General features: G+C 27.6%; 1 protein-coding gene across 15 annotated transcripts in view; it reads left to right on the top strand.

The window, feature by feature from the left end:
* Positions 1–19,837, top strand: part of trol (terribly reduced optic lobes) — a 230,614-nt gene that overhangs the window by 171,015 nt on the left and 39,762 nt on the right. For 6 of the 15 annotated variants that reach the window (XM_075299621.1, XM_075299635.1, XM_075299620.1 and 3 more), the window contains exons 9-20: positions 3,763–3,873; positions 4,365–4,487; positions 9,035–9,187; positions 9,852–10,319; positions 12,649–12,788; positions 12,893–12,986; positions 15,569–15,715; positions 15,892–16,027; positions 17,344–17,429; positions 17,671–17,781; positions 18,125–18,283; positions 18,784–19,047. In XM_075299621.1, the coding sequence (XP_075155736.1) occupies positions 3,763–3,873; positions 4,365–4,487; positions 9,035–9,187; positions 9,852–10,319; positions 12,649–12,788; positions 12,893–12,986; positions 15,569–15,715; positions 15,892–16,027; positions 17,344–17,429; positions 17,671–17,781; positions 18,125–18,283; positions 18,784–19,047 (1,992 nt within the window). The remainder of the gene's footprint in view (positions 1–3,762; positions 3,874–4,364; positions 4,488–9,034; positions 9,188–9,851; positions 10,320–12,648; positions 12,789–12,892; positions 12,987–15,568; positions 15,716–15,891; positions 16,028–17,343; positions 17,430–17,670; positions 17,782–18,124; positions 18,284–18,783; positions 19,048–19,837) is intronic. The other 9 variants (XM_075299626.1, XM_075299623.1, XM_075299624.1 and 6 more) reach the window with 9 other exon arrangements.

A 19,837-nucleotide genomic window follows, 5' to 3' on the forward strand; every position in this document is an offset into this window, starting at 1 on the left:
TATAAATTCAAATAATGCCAATGCCAAAGCAAATCAACAGGCTGTTGTTTCGGAAACCATTCGCAGCAGCACCATTGGATGCTCAAATGTTGTTGATTGTTATGAATCTGGTGAAAATTCCTTCGTTCCTATTATTTAACTCTGTTAAGCAATCATGTTTGATTGTACAGGTTAGCGAATATGTGGAAGTTGGGAAATTTATTATAATTTGTGTTGTTTTCCAGCTGGATTACCAGTGTCAAAGATTACAGATTTACATGTGGGTAAATGTTTACACATGATTTTGGGCCTTTAGAAAGGATTTTTGTTTTTGAGATATGGATGGAAACAAATTGGAGGAATAAATATGCCAATTAAGGATAATCCCTTGTCATGATTTGTCTTTTATCCTAAAAACTAAGTTATATAAATTTATTTTTAAATTCCATACAAATGTTGCCTACTTTAAGGATGAAATAGCTTCCAAAAATATATATTGTATAAAGTCTATACTTAAACTACTTATTTTATTATATTTTTACAGTGCTATTTTATACTACTGTAGTACAATCATTAGCCTATATTTCTTATACTCAGATAGCGGTAGGTTCAATCCCAGAGTTCATAAAGAAAACCATAAAATTTGATTTTAAAAGTTAAACGGCTCAGTGATTCTGTAGATTTCTAAATACTTTAGCCTTCTTTATAATGATGCCTTGTCTATTTCTCAAATTATTAAGCAGAGTCCTATATGATAAATTTGCAGTAATTTATTCCATCATATTACTGATATTTAAAACAACATTTTCCTCTTTTCTGGTTCTTCATATAAATATATTATTTAGTATATTTTATGATATAATTAAGATTGTAATTTTGGGACAATATTTTTTAACTCCTATCCCATCTATCATAAAAGCAATTGCTTTCGTGTCTTGTCTTAGAATTAAAATTAAGTCATTCTCATTTTGTTTTATTATTTTACCATAAATCATGTCATAGTGCATTTGCATTAAATAACATGCAAATTTAATGATGTCTTCGGTTAAAGTTCAACTCAAACTTTTAACTGTCATTTATGGGGCGATTGTTATTTCACCAACTAAAACAAAGAAAAACATTTTAAAAAATCCAAACAAAACCAAGAAATCCCCGTTAAACAAATATTACCAGTGAAACCTTAAGGATTGCAATAAGTTTTCTTAGGTCTCAATGATATCTGCAATGCGAAGACCATTCAAAGATATGCTGACATAAAAAAAACATACCAGGGAAAAAATCCCCAAAACATTTATTGTATTGCGGTATGAAAATTGAACTGAATTAAATTTTGTATTGCACTTGCAATGAAAATTCCGGTGCAGTTTATAAATAATGCATTAACTTTTGAAGTTGGGCTTTTGTTGGACTGTCATTTGAATTATAGAGATAATCGGAAAAGTTTGCATTTACTATATATTCTTAGGAATTATTGTTTACATTCAAAGGAAGGAGTTTAATAAGGTCATTCACAAAGTAAGCCTATAAAAAAGTTTCTGAATGGAAATTTTTGGAACCAAATAAAGAAAAAAAAAACGTGTGCAAGAAGAATGAAATAGAGTACTGGGAACAATTATTGATTTTGTTTGAATGTATAGTGAAGAATCAGTATTGCTAGCAAGATGCAAATAAAGTTTTTTGATACAATTTTAGTTAATATAAATGAATACTACATTAGTGCGTATACTCTATATTAATGGAGGTCCAGAGAGCGTATGATAATTTTTATTATCAGCCAATGGGGCGTATGGCTAATATTATTGGTCAAATTTAATTATATAGGTAAACTATGTATAAACCCATGGCCAGAGAGCATGGGAACAATTTTTCTTCAATTTTTTATACAGTAAATTAACTCAACAAGAAGTATTTCAAGTACACAAATTTTCTTACTCATTTTATTCTCGTTCTGTAACATCACAATAATATCATTTCTGTGATTTTTTTTTGTTTTCTTCTACTTTTATTTGGTAAAGATATAAAGGCAAACTATTTGCAAGAAGCAAGATATGGGGTACTGGGAATAATTATTGATTTTGTTTGAAAGGAATTTTAAAATGTATAGTGGAGTATTAATATTAAATTGATAATAATATGCAAATAATTTCTTTTTTTTTACAATTTTAGTTAATATAAATTAATACTACAATACTAGTGCGTATACTCTATATTAATAGAGGTCCAGAGAGCGTATGATAATTTTTATTATCAGTCAATGGGGGCGTATGACTAATATTATTGGTCAAATATAATTATGTAGGTAAACTATATATTAACCCATGGCCAGAGAGCATAGAAACAATTTTTTCTTCAAGCTATTTTTTAATTTTTATACAGTAAATTAACTCAACAAGGAGCCTTGCACAAATTTTCTTATTCATTTTATTCTCGTTCTGTAACATCACAATAACATCATTTCTGTGATTTTTTTTTTGTTTTCTTCTACTTTTATTTGGTAAAGATATAAAAGCAAACTATTTGCAAGAAGCAAGTTATGCGGTACTGGGAATAATTATTGATTTTGTTTGAAAGGAATTTTAAAATGTATAGTGGAGAATTAATATTAAATTGATAATAATATGCAAATAATTTCTTTTTTTACAATTTTAGTTAATATAAATTAATACTACAATACTAGTGCGTATACTCTATATTAATAGAGGTCCAGAGAGCGTATGATAATTTTTATTATCAGTCAATGGGGGCGTATGACTAATATTATTGGTCAAATATTAATTATTTTTATTTATTGTTTATTTTAATGATACAGTAAATGTATGATAAAAAAAGGGAAAAGTAGCATTGGCTGCTAAGGCCATCAGCTATGGTCAAATATAATTATGTAGGTAAACTATATATTAACCCATGGCCAGAGAGCATAGAAACAATTTTTTCTTCAAGCTATTTTTTTTAATTTTTATACAGTAAATTAACTCAACAAGGAGCCTTATCGATCATATTTCAAGTACACAAATTTTCTTACTCATTTTATACTCGTTCTGTAACATCACAATAACATCATTTCTGTGAAGCTTTTTTGTTTCCTTCTACTTTTATTTGGTAAAGATATAAAGGCAAACTATTTGCAAGGTTGCCTTAAACATTTCCCCCAATTTCGTAACCTTCCTATTCCTTTATTTGGCCACCGATAATACCAAAACAAATCCTTAGATCAACAATGCTATCCCCAGTGAAGAGATAGCTTTTTTTTATAATTTCTTGGCTCCTTTTCATTTTATTTAAAGTGTTTTCTTGTTATCCTGGCAAATTGAATCTTGTTGTCTACTTGTTGATTTTTTAGTATAACGAAAAAGAAGAAAATCCCCAAGAAATAGAACCAGAAGTTTTCCTTCAACATAAAGCCTAGAAATTCTTCAATGCAAATGTTTAACAATTAACACTGAACCGGATATTTTGGTAAAGCCTTATGGCTAGGTTAGTCTTATGTTGGGAAAAAGTTTTTGAATTATAATAAGGGTTCATATTTTACCAAAGGATGATTAGCTCTTAAAGTTTGTGTAATTATTGTCATCAGTCTGAGGGTGTGAGTACATCCGGTTAAATTCTCAAAATTCTTCAAATCAAAAACAGTATTCAATTAGTTTTAATTTTGGGGATTTATTGTTTGCCAAAGATTTATTGAGTTTTTTTTTTTTTTTTTTTTTGATTTTTTATGAAGTAACTAAACAATTCTTATCCCATATTTTCTTGTATTTTATATAACATTTCCCCTTTCATTTTCAGAATGCAGTTCCTCCGAATTCAAATGTCGCAATGGCATGTGTATTGATGCTAGCAGACGTTGTGATGGCTATAAAGATTGTCCCGATAACGATGATGAAGATGAAAGATGCCGTAAGTATTTTACATATTTTTTTTTTGTTCTTATACCATAAACAATATAATAAAAAAATATATAAATGTTTTTAGAAAACATATTTTTATATATCTAATAGTAGAAGCATTTTTAGTTAAGCTTTAAGTAAACCAAAGAAATGCTATATATTTATAAACAGTATTAACTAAATGTTGTTATATAATTAAGTATCTATATATACATATATACCTCATACAATTAATTTAATTTAAAATTTAAAACCATATAAAATAATATTGTCCTTTTTCTAATTTTTTAACATGCTACAACAAATCAAACTTTTAATCACTAACCACTAATACTAAATGAAATGCATGTACCAAACAAAAAAACTCTAACAATTAACACAATTCACAAATAATAATAACATTAACACCCTTGGCAAAAACAATAACACACAAAAAAAAAACATAACCTAAAAAAAACATACAAATGTTTTGTCTGGACTAACCCTATAACAAAATGTCAGCCGTTGTCTGCAGTAATGATCAATATCTGTGTAGAGATGGCATCACATGTATTAGTGAGGGCATTATGTGTGATGGCACCGAAGACTGTGTTGACGGTGATGATGAAGAACACTGTGATAGTAGTAAGTATAAATCTAACATATTTTTTAATATTAAAAAACAAAAAGTTTTGTAAAATCTATTCATCACCATTAATTAAATGCTATTTGTTCTTCTCTCTTTATCTTCTATATTTGCTTTTTCCCTCTTGAAAAAATTTTTGCATTTAATTAATAACTAAATACAATGCTAGTTGTACCCAAGATAAAATATTTTTGTCCCAAAGGCAAATTTACTTGCCGCGACTTTTCTTGTATATCAATAATACATCGTTGTGATGGTCAGGTTGATTGCCCCCATGATCGTTCAGATGAGGAAGGATGTCGTATGTTTGTGTTTTCTTATTTCTATTGAATGTTTGGTTGAGAACTAGAATCTATGGATTTTAATTAAGGATTTTTAATTTTTTCTCGTTTTTCAAAAAAAAAAAAAAAAAAATGTCTGGTACAAAAACCAAACAGCTTGCTTACATGATAAATGGCAGTGTGATGATGGCACCTGCATTAGTAAAGATTTAAGATGTAATGGCAATATAGATTGCCCAGAGGATATATCAGATGAAAGACGTTGTCATGGTGAGCTAAATATTAAAACAAAAATTTGTGGCAATTGAAATAAAATAAAATGATTTAAAATAATTCTAAGTCTTAGGAAAATATAAGCAAGAAATCAGAATAATTAATTTTATATTTAAGAATTAAGATTGATTAAGTTATTTAGGAATTTGTAAAAATCGATATCTTCATTCCAAAGTACGCTAAGTCTAAAAATTGAATTTTACAGGAAACCAGTTTTCTGGAATTTCTCAAAAACCGTATAAGATAGAAATTCCCTTTTTTCGGTCTTAAAATCATATTTATTACAGATTTTTTTAGTATGTACGAACTCAAACTAGTGATAACAGAACATGGTTAAAAATGACTTAGACCCTTTTAGACCGAACAAAGTTTTTTGCCCTTTCGGGATTGGACATTTTTTTAAACTTTAGTCACAGGCTAAGTACAATATTAACCATAACTTTTGATAGAAGTGTCCAATAAATTCGAAAATTTGACAGGATGTAATTCACATCAATCCTAATAGAAAACAACAAACTCCATCAAAACATGCTATGTCGACTTAGCGTACTCTGGAATGAGGGCATCGATATGATAATGAAGATGAGCATGGTACGTCATAAGACTAACCCACAGTTTCATGAAGCTCCGTTAGAGCAAAGTTAGAAAACCAACTTTTAAACCATTTAACGGATATGTATATAACTCTAGCAATATAGTCACAGGTCAGATACAAACCTAACAAATAAAAAACATCAGATACAATTAAACCACTAAAAAATATATTCAATTTAACTCTTGTTAACTGACGGAGCATCATCGAAATAACTGTAAGATAGTTAAGTCAATATTTAAGTATTTTAAATTTAATTTTCATATGGAGTAACTGGTAACTATTCCACTTTTAAATTTGTTATCATAGATAAATACATTTTACATACTAGGGTGCGTATGATTGACTTTAATTATTGAGTTAATTGACAAAACCGTGAATAAAACAAAAACTATTAAGTAAGATTGGAACGATATCAACTAAACTAAGTTTAAAACATTATTAAGAATTTATTACTAACAGCTCTAGAAGTGCCCATATGTAATAGGTACATTTAGTTAAATGTGGTATCACAATGGACTGAATAGTCTAAGTGAGCCTGAAATTTAATCGGGCTGTCACTTTAACCTAACCTAACCATAGATAAATACATTTTACATACTAGGGTGCGTATGATTGACTTTAATTATTGAGTTAATTGACAAAACCGTGAATAAAATAAAAACTATTAAGTAAGATTGGAACGGTATCAACTAAACTAAGTCTAAAACATTATTAAGAATTTATTACTAACAGCTCTCCTTGAGGTTAGTGAGCTCATTATATATTTTTCCTAATGGAAAGTCAATAATTTTCTAGGGTTTAGCGAGAAAAGCTTTAGCTTATTATTAAAACAAAGAGAACAATCTATGATAATATATTTTCATGCTTTAATTTAAAAATTAGTTAAATAAAGTTTTAACTGTATATTTTTCAAAATCCAATAAAAGTTTTTATTGGGAAAGTTTTGGATATTTTTTTAATGTGCAAGGACATTAAATATATTCTTCGTTTTATTGTCAAGGTTTGACATCTTTTATCATGAAATGTAGTTTTACTTAATTTAAATTAGATATAATATTAATAGTTTCTTATACAGGGTATCATTATTATTATCGATATATTTTCTATTAATTTGTGAATAAGCTCTTTCTGTACACAAAAGACCCCTGTTAAGTTTTTTTTTGGGTATTTTCATGGTCTATCTATCAATTGCGAAAATAGTTTTCTTATTAAACGACAATTCTTACAGTTTCCCTTATCGCTATCATATTTCGCAATATGACTTCAAGATTAGTTGCTGCAACATCTAAGAGGCGATCCGACACATTATTAATTCACACTTAATTTATTACAGTTGCAATTACTTAATTTTTTTTACTGCACTCATTGAGTGGTGTTAAAAATTTAAATATTTGTTTTTACTTCCGTTGTACTCGTACTGATTATCAGATTGTTATGCTTTTGATTAAGACCAATGAGATTTATGATTTACATTAGCAAAATGCATTGTTTTAATTTTTTAATTGTATAGCAAATATTTTTTAATTAATTATTATTCAAACATTGTTGCTGGTTGTGTTACACCTAATATGTAAAAGGCATGTTAAACGATTCAATACATTTATTTTATATTTTTCTCTATTCTGAAAAAATGTAGTGGCTGCAAGTTTTTTTCTATTTGCATTTAATGAATTTAAAGATGGATGTCTTATGCTGTCAGTCAATTGTCACGCTACTGTTAATGATTGATTTTAGTTTATAATTCAAACAATGAGTTCATTATCATGCCTGGTATGTTTGAAAGAAATCTCTTTATTTGAGTTAAGAAGCTTTTTGGTATAAGACCTCCCTTTTCTAGGCAGAATTGACATATTTTTGAGATGATATCATTGTTATATTCTTAAATAGAAAAATTACGTTATCAATAAAAATGTAAAGAGTTTTACCGGCATGCCTTTAATGCATTTTATCCGAAGGAAGGGATCCCAAGTGATTGTATTAAATTGGAAAATATAATATAAATTAGTTTCAATTGAATCAATATATAATTTATTGAAATCAATATATAATTTATATATTTCAAGAGTGTATAATTAGAATAGGACAGTAATGCTTAATGTAAGCGCTTAAAAATGAGTTCAAAATTATTGAGCCAGACTAATTTGAGTTAATAAAGTTTCAGAGCGTATGATTGATATTAATTAAAGGTAAAGGTGTTATCAAAATTATTTGACTTCAAACATTAAGAGAACTTCATGAATTTCGCATCTTTAGACTAGAATGAGACTCAAACTTCAATTCAGTTTTAATAGGAATGCAATTGCTCAGCCAACATTCAAGTTAACATTTCTTTGCCAGCTATGGTTGATAAATTATATTGTACTTGATGCGTATGATTGATATTTACACCCTATTGCCTACAATCGATATTTATTTCTATTAGGAAACCTTGTCAATTTTGTTTTTTCTACTAAGGCCTTAAATTCCTCAGTTTGTGCATTTCGTATATTTAGAGTAGGGTTAGACTTAAATTCAATTTAATTTTATAAGGAATTCAATTTCCCAGTACACATTCAAACAAACTTTTAGCAGAGATAAATAAAACACGTTTATATAGTTGAACGATTTGAAAAGAATTAATAAAGAAATAATTTATTGATATATAAAAACAAATTTAATTCTCAAAGCATACATGTTTTGTTCGCACAAGTATATTTACAGCAGAGTTATTTTCAACATAAACTTTATTTGCCTCTACATAGTCTCGTACCCTATGGTGGATACGTTATATTGTGCATTGTTGCGTATACTTTATGTTTTGCACCCTGTTGCGTATAATCGATTTTTATTTCTCATTATATTTTAGTTATATTAGAAACCACTTTTCAACTTATTTTTGCTACCAAAGCAAATTTAGTGGATTTAAATAATTTTCAATCCTTAGATTTCAATATTATTACTTGCAGAACAAATACAAATAAAATATTACTTGCAGAACAAATACCATGATTTAAAGAGACTACGGAAGAAAATTAAATTTAATTAAGAAATTTAATTTAATTATGTGATTTTATTTAATTCTTCCTTTGTATATTTTCTAATAAAATAATGGTCCAACGACATCAAATATATCCTCATCTTATCGTAATACTTTAGGATCTTCACTTTCATATTTTTATTTGTAAAGTTTTTTTTTCCTATTTCTTTTTTAATAATTTCTAATACTAACCTATATTCAATTTTTTTTTTTTTATTTTATTGCATGTTATCAACTAATCCCAAAATAAATTATTTATATATAAAAAAAAAACTATTAACACACTTGTATATTGTGTATACTGCTCTAAACGTTTTATCACACCTTCTTCAACAAACACCAAAAAACAAAATCCTCAATGGATATAAATCCAAAATCAAGGTGGTGATAATCGTAGAATCGGAGATGATAATGAAGATGAAGAATATTGCCGTTACAACGAATTCCGTTGTGACAATGGTCAATGTATTCTTTATCGTGAGGTATGCGATAATATCTATGATTGTTCCGATTATTCCGATGAAAAAGATTGTGGTAAGTTCCAATTTTCATGTAGATATCTATGGGGAGAAAAAGTATTTTTGTGTAAAAACCTATTATGGTGAAGGTATTCTAATCCGGTGGTGGCTAAACAATCTTAGCATATAAATTGGCTTTTTTAGAGTGTTGGCAAGTTGTGTAATTCTCTGTGTTTATATGTGTGTTTTTAGCCATATTAAGAAATTCTGGCAAAATTATTAATTTAAAAATTACCTATTTTTTCTTACTTTTCTTCAATAACTAAATCTTCAAAAAAAAACTAAATAAACAAAAATTTCTATGTGGTTATGGTACCGTGTCTTACAATAATCCTTCAAACAAAAACAAAATTCCAACTAATCGACATACAACAAAACCAATGAAATTTCTCAACATTTTGACTACACTGTAAAAAATTTTGTAACAAATTTTTAAATACTTGGAAAAATAACAACTAAAATTGGATGGTATGGTGTGATCGACTCTACACAAATTGGCATCAACCAACAACGACAAACAAATCAAACAAATTACCAAAATTTAAACCAAACAAATCTGAATTTTGCATGTCTTTTTTTTATCATTTAACCCTTCATAATCCAAAAACAACCAACTAAAACAATTGGAATTGCATGCGGTTCGATTTAAATAAACTCCCCAAAAATCTTAATCTCTGAAGATCTGCAAGATATCGATAGAAATATATTTGATGAGGATGAGATTATTAGACAATATGGAGAACATCACAATAGGCCAACCGAAGCACCACCTAAAAGGCCTGGAAGTTTACATGAACTGGATGAACAAGACTATTACTATTATAGGCCACCACCTAGTTACTATCACAAAGCCAATGATAATAATCCCTGCACATCATCTCAATTCCGTTGTGGCAATAACGTTTGCATTCCCATACATTTAAGATGTGATGGTTTCTATCACTGCAATGATTTGACCGATGAATTGAGTTGTGATGGAAATCAGGCTCAATATAATAGGCCAGTAACTGAAAATGCCCCGGCAAATGTGGTGCGTACAACAACGCCAACACCGCGTAGGAATTATACCCATTGGACACGTCCTGCACCCTCAACGACAAGCCAAACATCAACTACAATAAGGACAACATTGACTACACCAGCTTCTAGTAGGTTGTCTTTGAAGCAAAGCTCTGGCCTTATATATCATGAGCTGAAATCATGAAAATAATCTCCTCCATCATCATCATCTCCATCACCATCAACTACGGAGAGTGGGATATGGTCATCGTAAACATATTTGAAAATTACCGTAGGGAAAGTTTTTGTAGCAATCATATAAAATAAAAATAAATAGCCAAAAATACTTCTATTAGCGAAAAAATATGGTTGCTCTAAACAATTTCTATAATTTTCAAATATGTCTGCTTTGCAATTATTCTTTCCTCTCTCTCTCTCTAAACGTTTTCTATTTCTTCAAAATTTTAAGATTTTTAGTAAAATTCTAAACAGCACTTATAACTATTAACATTACTCATCCCAACTAACATTAATCTCAAAACGAATTTCTCTTACAGTAACAGTACAAAGTTAAAAAATGTCCATTTACATACCATCTCATATGTTTGTCACAACGACAAACAAAATTTTTTACAGTGTAACTTTAATTTGGATTCCAAAAAATATCTTTGTTACAATTAAAATTGTCCTTTGATTTAACATGACGATAGTAAATATTTGTGATAATGTCCCAACACATATATCTATAACTTAATTTCAGAGTATGCTATAGGAAAAATTTGATAGTCGGTTTTATTATATTTGGCATTATTGGATATAAAATTAAATAGAAAAGTCTCGAAAAAAATGTCCTCAAACTAGCTAATCAAGTAAGCATCCTGTACAATTATGTTATCGATATATAGACACTGTAAATATTTAAGAATCATATGGTATTAATTAATTAATTAATAATTAATGAGTCAATGGTGTGTGTAATCTAAGGAAATGTTATTTATCGAGTGCAGCTCCTTATAAAAATTCTGCGATACAATTTGGTGGGTTTAGCCGGAAATACGGGCATATAATACAAATTTTTATTCATTGGACATCAGGCTCAAAAAGTTCCACTACCAAATATTCCCTGAACTATGAGATTTTAATCCTCCAATCCTATCTCTGATAGGTCGTTGATACAAGTGATATAATCTTGAAATGAAAATCTAGCAGGATAACTAAATCTTAAGTTACTACACACAAAAAAAAAAATTCTGATTCAATCGCGAAATTAATTGATCCAATTAATTTTTTAATTGAAATGTCTTCAAACACGAAAATGATAGTATCAATCACAGTTTTAATTGGTCATAGAAAAAATTCTTGATTAAAATATTAATTGATTTCATTAGCAAATTTCAATTAATTTTTTAATTGATTCAATTAAAAATTTAATTGATGTTGATTGCAAAACTCAATTAATTTTTTAATTAAGAAATGTAACTATTTTCAATTATTTTCCCAATTGGTTTTTATTTGGATTAACAATTGATTGTTTGAAATACAGTTTTAATTAAAAATTAAAAAATATTCATCACTTTCTTTAACTGACTTAGTCTTCCGAATTTGATTAAAAAGTTAATTGTATCAATTAATGTTTTAATTAAAATTTTTTAAATTTTCAATCATCGACTTAATTGACTTAATATTTCTATCTTGATTAAAAAGTTAATTGTATCAATTAATTTATTAATTGAAATTTTTTTCAACTTCAATTAACTTTTTAATTGGAAATATTTTGGTGATATTTTTTTCTGTGTAGTCATAGTAATGTTTTCACTTAACTCAAATTTTAAATTATGTGCAATATACTTGGGTTCAGTTAAAAACTGTCTGGTTTTTATGCAACCTGTCATATCATAGATTTAATTTTAAATTAAATTTAATTAGGTTACTGAAGAATTCCTGAAGTTCTGCCTCACAGAGAGACTAAGATGTAGAGAAGACTTAAAGTGAGACTTTTATTATGAGATAGCAAAAAATTGCCCAATAATTAGCCGCATTCGAACAATATTAACGTTTAATGTTTGAATTATATTATTTACTTATTAACATTTTTAATTATTATTCAATTACTTATTATTAAATCACAAATAATCTCCATAGACAATTTGGATTTCCAATTTGAACACTGTATATATTAAAAAATTAAAATCTGAAATTTTTTTTTAACATTTTCATTAACATTTTTTAACTTTGTTTTTAAGCATTTTAAATACATTTACAATTTCTTGCATCTTCAAAAAACATCTCAAATCAAATCAACGATACACATTTAGCATTTCATTATATTTTTTCTTTCTATTTTTATACAACAAAAAAAAATTGTTTCATCTTTCAAAACTTCATTTTCTTGCATTTCATCTCACATGAATTTGTCTTGGCTTGATTTAATTTCTACAAATCGCAAATAATGTGCTCATGTCTGATTATAATCTAAAGCCAAAAAATCCTGCCTAAATTCGGAGTTCATGTGTGAAAATGGCGATTGTTTGGCTTTGGAAGCGGTATGCGATGGTATTGGCGATTGTCGTCGCTACGATGATGAAAGCTATGGTTTATGTAACTGTGATACTGACAAGGTAAGTTGATGATGATGATGCATCCAATGGGAAGCAATCATAGAATAAAACTGCCAAAAAAATCAAGCACATCGATAATTTTCCTCAACTCAATAAATCCATAGTTCAAATGTTTACGAGGCGGTGGTTGTTTACCCAAAACTCAAGTTTGTGATGGTAGACCCCAGTGTAGAGATGGCAGTGATGAAATGAATTGTCGTAAGTATAAAGAGAAAAAGTTTTAGAATGATATTATAATTAACACTAAAGTGAAAGTGTAGTTATAGATAATTGATTTTATTTTTTTTATGTAGTTTGTTTTTTATGCATGTATTTTAGGTAAAAAATATGTTTATATATAGTTTTGAAAATTTAATTTTGCATGTTAGTATAGAGTATCAAGCATGCTGTAATATAAAATGCATGTCAAATGAATCCTAATAATCAAACTAATATAAAACAAATCTAACACAATTTTAGTTTAGAATATTTTTAAAAATTATTATTTTTTTAGTTATTTTTTTATTTAGTTTTTTAGTTTTATAATTATTTCATATATAAAATTTTGTAGTTTTTATATTTAAAGTACTATATGTTTAATATTTTCTATGTTATATATCACTACAATTTATTTAGTTTTATATTTTTATATTAAATATACACCTTAGCATTTTATTATTTAGTGTACTTTGCATTATTTTTGTTTTTCTTATACCCTAAACAATTATTATTTCAATTTGCCTGATAAAGATATAAATCTCAATGTATCTGGAGATTTATATCTAGCGATTAAGAAATCTAATTTCTCTATTGCTAATAGTACCAATCCCTCAAATACTGCGAAATTAAACATAACAATATAGTTTTCATACATATGTTATTCATAAATGTCATTCATTTCGTTCATTATTAATATATTCAATACATTATCATAATGCATAACAAATCATTTTGAGTAAAAATTTTATCAGTGTAAAAGGAAAAATTATACGATGCAAAAAAAACAGAAACCAAAATTACAAAAGTTGAAAAATTCAGATTCCATTCAAAAAAAAATATAAATAACTGATGAAAATGACTAGCCGCCCATTCCATTATATCAAAGATCTAGTCCTACTGTGATTAACATTAAAGTTTACTTGTAAAGTGAAAATGGGAATATTCGATCTTTTCTTACAACTAAAAGTTAGATAAAAAAAAATTCACTTCACAAATCAATTGCCATAATTTTAGTGATATTTTTAGTTTAATAATTTTATCCCGTCTCTTTTCATATTTTTTTCAACATGGAAAAATGTTGCTTGCAACACAAGTTAATGTTGCTGGACAATACTAGTTAATGTTGCTTTGTAACACAAGTTGGCAACGCAAGTAAATGTCAGGTTAAAAAATTAATAAACTTAACATCAAATAAAAAATGTACCAAAAAATAACAACAACAACGTCATTGTTATGTGTTTTATAATGGAAATGGATTTACGTATGACTTAAAGTATCTGGTTTGCAACGATTATTCATATATGTGTCCATTTATGTGAAGCATGGTTTTTCAATTTTTCGGACAGCTAAGCATGATCTATGTCTTTCAAGATTTCAAATTAAAAGATTTCCATTTCAATATATTGAAAAAAGGAAATTGCTCTGAAACGAATTGGAATTAATTTAATTTAAATTATTCTAAATGTTTTTTTTTTTTGTAAAACTCAAATTGAAAGGAAATCATTTAAAATAAATCTTCTTGCTTAAGATTTCCATTTGAATTTATTAAAAAAAGAAAATTACTTTAAAATGAAATAGAATTATTAATTTTAATTTATTCTATATGTTTTTTTTTTTCTTTTTTGAAATGGAAATCATTTAAAATATTGAAACGAAATCATTAAAAAAAAATATTCTTGCATAAGGTTTCCATTTGAATTAAAAAAGAAAATTATTTTAAAATGAAATAGAATTAATAATTTTAATTTATTCTAATTGTTTTTATTTTTTTTGTGATTTTTTTTTTTTAAACGGAAATCATTTAAAATATTTGTTCTTTCTAATTTTTTGTTAATCATCTATGTTTCATTTTCTTTATATTTATAAACATCTTATTTTAGTTTTATACATTTGTAAATATTTCATTGTATTATTTTGTTAATATATTTCTTTTCATTATGCTATACTGTCTATTTTCATGGCTGATATCAAAATTTTATCGACATTTTAATTCTACACCTTCCATCAATATCATCCACATCAATTCCATGAATCATCAAAATATATATGCCATCAAAAAAAATTAAAAAAAAAAATTAAATGATTGGAAATTGCAAAAAAAAAACTTAGATTTTGCTGCTAATTTCAATAAGAGCCGCAATTTTGCTGAATGCTTCAGTTATCAATTTCAATGCGCTGATGGCATATGCATAGCAGATTATAAGCTATGTAATGGTATAACCGATTGCTTGGACGGTTCGGATGAAATGAATTGTCCCATCAATTACGATGACACAAATTATGGTAAACAATAAAATTCCTTTGTTCCTTTCCCTAATCCCAATATATTTTTTTAAAGAAATAACCCATCTGCAAAGTCCCTTAAGGATCATAGAGTTAGCAAAGCACCAAAGTAACATGGTATTTGTATAGAGAGTTTTTTTATTTTTTTGTGAAAAACAACAAAATAAATGTTTTAATTGTATATTTTTATTATATTTATTATTTTATTTTCATTTGTTTTTGTTTTTTTCATACATCATTTATCCATCAACCTACATCTGCGTCAACATCATTACACATATAAATCATAATATTGCTAGACTTCGATACTGAAGATTCTCTTGATGAATGTAAACTCTATGAATTTGAGTGTGATTATTCGCGTTGCATTCCCATAGAGAAAAAATGTGATGGATATCCAGATTGTGATGATGAAACCGATGAAATCGATTGTCCACCATTTACAGGTAAAAATCCTTATAAGGATTTTTTTCGTTTTATATCCATATGCCCCAAGAATCCATACCCAAATTGCAAATTAACATTTGTTTTAATGTCCAAAGAGGAAATATTTTTATTACCTCAAATTTAATGTTTTGTAATTAATTGATAGATCTGATATATTCCAAAATTCTCTTCACAGATAATTGTCATGACAATGAATTTGAATGTGATAATAATTATTGTATATTACGTGGTCACCTATGTAACGGCATTCCGAATTGTAATGATGGCACTGATGAAAAGAATTGCACTTTCTGTCGGGATGGTGCCTATCTGTAAGAAGACAGTACTTATGAATTTATAAGATCTTTATTAGATTTTAAGAAATTTGCTTTAGAGAAGAATATATTTATTGGTTATCTACCAAAAAAAAAAGATATTCTATTAAAATCACAAAATAAATTCTTTTGTTGAAACTTTCATTAAATTCGTAGAGTCCGATCAATTGTTGTATGTTTTTAGATCTCTATTTAAACTAGGTGTTTGAAGTATCAATCAACCATTATATCCTGCAAGAGTGATCGGTTTACTCATACAAAAAAATATTATCTTAATTTTTCTTCAAAGAAATCCGATATTTTTTAGTGATAAATGTAATGGTTCTGGGAAATGAAACCTCAACTATAATATTCCTAATTACACAAAAAAATAAATATCACCAAAATATTTCGAATTAAAAAGTTAATTGAAGTTGAAAAAATTTTCAATTAAATTAATTAATTGATACAATTAACTTTTTAATCATGATAGAAACATTAAGTTAATTAAGTCAATGACTGAAAATTTTAAAATTTTTAATTAAAAAATTAATTGATACAATTAACTTTTTAATCAAATTCGAAAGACTAATTCAGTTAAAAAAGGTGCTGATTTTTTTTTTTTTAATTTTTAATTAAAAATGTATTTCAAACAATTATTTGTTAATCCAAATAAAAACTCTAAGCCAATTCAGAAGGTAATTAATAGTTACCTTTTTCAATTAATAAATTAATTGAGTTTTGCAATCAACATCAATTAAATTTTTAATTGAATCAATTAAAAAATTAATTGAAATTTGCTGAAAAAATCAATTAATTTTTTAATCAAGAATTTTTCTATGCCCAATTAAAACTGTGATTGATACTATCATTTTCGTGATTGAAGACATTTCAATTAAAAAATTAATTGGATCAATTAATTTGGTGATTGAATCAGAAAAAAAAAAAATTTTTGTGTGTATGTTTTATTTATTACAATAACTTCTCAAAAGCAAATTTCATACATCTAATAATTTAAATCGAATAATTCTCCAAGCCTCCCAGACTTTTTTTATGATTTTAATTATAATTTTTTTTATTTTTCAAATATCCCGTACCAACATCAAAACAAACATCATCATATTCATCATCATCATCACCAACAATCAACAAAACTCCAATCAAATGATCAACACAAAAAACACAATCACCCTTCCTCATACACAATACACGAATACATTTACAAATCAAAATCAACACCATAATCATCTGTTATCATTCACCTACAAATATATAATTTTTTGGGTGTAAAAATAAATTTTATTGTGTGTGTGGATATTAAATGCCCTATAAAGTTGTACAACGGGCGAATGTATAGTAGCCAATTTACATTGTAATGGTCATAATGATTGTGCTGATGGTAGTGATGAGCACAACTGTGGTAAGTTTTTGTTTAATCCCAATTTGTTGTATGTAGCTCTTAGAGAAAATGCTATATTAGATGTCCTTTTCGTTTTAGTTTTACTTTGTTTTGATATATAGATGTTTGCAGTAACTAATTTGTCCATATAAAAACCCCAAATGATTTTTTTATTTAAAATTTTAATTTTAACTTTATATGTTCTTTGAGAAAAAAAACAAAACAAAACTAAACTAAAACTTGGCAGCGATTTATTTCACAGGAGTTTGTGAAAGAGGGTTTTTCAAATGCAATAACACGTGTGTCAATTGGATATTAAGTTGTGATGGCAAAATTGATTGTGAGGATGGCATCGATGAACAGGGCTGTGATGGTAATAGTCAATTACAAATTTTGAAAAAATCGATGTGATTATAAATCTGAAACCCTAACAAAATTGTAGTAGCTAGAATTCTTCTTCGATTAATGATGTTCTAGTTTCTAGTACCCTTCCTTTCCTAATCCTTTCCTTATATGCTATTTTCCAATTCCAATAATCTTTTAAATATCCTCCTGTGTTTGTCATATCCTATGCTAAAATTTTTTGTTTTACAATTTATTTCATATGTTTCCATCAATCCATGTGTGTGTCTCACCATTTTTGTCACTATCACTTCACCCACTTCAACTTCACCTCACAATTCCACAAACAAAAAAAAAACATCCATATACCGCAGATCGAGGGATTCGTAACGATATCAATAATTTCCTATCCTGTCAATTGGACCAATTTACATGTCATAATTTTGAATGTATTAACAGCAGTTTAAAATGTGATGGTCGTCCGGACTGCTCCGATGCATCCGATGAGTCACCTATTTTATGTAATCTACAGGGTAAATTTTCAATATGTTCACTATGTACCTAAAATCTATATATAGAATTGCAATATACTTAAGTATTAAGTTATTTATTTTAAGGTAATTTTAAGAACATTTTAGGCCTATTACTGCAAACTATCAAAATTGTCCATGAGTGTGTATGTAACCTTTGAAACTTTAAATCAACAGCAAACATCCTTATAAGCATAAAAATAATCCTTAATCATTGCTATGCTTTTTTATTAATAATGAATTTCTTTCCTTTTTCCATGCTTTTTCTTCTATCTCCATAACCGTTTCCTCCTTATGTGTATCTGTTGTGTATATTCAAAAAACATAATCATACCAAAATCATATGCGTGCTTTTTGAATTAAATAAAAAATCGACAACAACAACAACAACACCATTACACAAACCACACCCAAATACCAAAAATTAAAAACAAACATCACCGAACACCCATGGTTATGGCTATTTTCTTGATTTCATCACAAATTAAATATCCATGCTACAGTAGCCTCTGTTCTAACACCTGATGACTGCGATAGTAATCAATTCTTCTGCGATGATGATTGCCATGACAAATCCATACGCTGTAATGGCAAATATGAATGTGCCGATCGCAGCGATGAAGTCGATTGTCACACTCCCTATCCTCCCCACCGTCCACCCACCTATCCTTGTCCCCAACATACCTGTTCCGATGGTAAATGTTATAGCGAAAGTGAACGCTGCGATGGCACTTCCCAATGTGACGATGGCGCCGATGAGCTTGATTGTAAGTTGAATTCATGCTATTTTCATGTACATTTTCTTATAAGTAAAACCAAACTGAATTTTTAATGCACTTTTCAAAAAAAAAAAATGCACATACAATTTGAATAAGGAATTTAATTGAAAAAATCCATTTAATTAAAAATGACAAACGTTAATGAAATCAGAAATTTAGAAAACATCAAAAAAAAAACGTAGATTGCATATAAAATTATATAAAAAAAGTTAATAGGGCGAAAAATTCGATCGGACAGATTATTACGTACCCTCCCTCCAAAATTTTAAAATGACTATAAATTTCTAGATTGGACAGTTTATGCCAGATCTTAAACCTAAGTGTAACATATATTGAACCAAATTACGGCCATTTTCATGTAGTTCCGTTAGGCTTTAACTCCCAGTTAACAGAAATTAAATTGCAAATATCTTCTCTCCGGTTAACTTTAACTGAAAAATTTTCGTCAGTTAAGTTCCTAACTGGCATATGGAATATATATGAGAGATGACAGCTTCGTCCATAATACGGTTTAAAAGTTGGTTAGTTAACGGAACACTAACGGAGCTTTATTAAAATGGGGGTTAGACATTTATATATTGGCTTAGTATTGGAGATAAAAATAAAATTAAACAGATCATATACATACTCTGGGATGTCCATGAGTATCCGATATGTCCTGTTTATACCATCCGCCGAAATCCTGCAATTAACTGTGTGAAATGAAGTGTGATTTTAACTCACATTCGGACGGACACATTTATGTCTGCTTAGATTTTCACCACGATCAAAGAAATGT

This window comes from Haematobia irritans, chromosome 3 (assembly GCF_050003625.1).
Source record: "Haematobia irritans isolate KBUSLIRL chromosome 3, ASM5000362v1, whole genome shotgun sequence".
Classification (NCBI taxonomy): Eukaryota; Metazoa; Arthropoda; class Insecta; order Diptera; family Muscidae; genus Haematobia; species Haematobia irritans.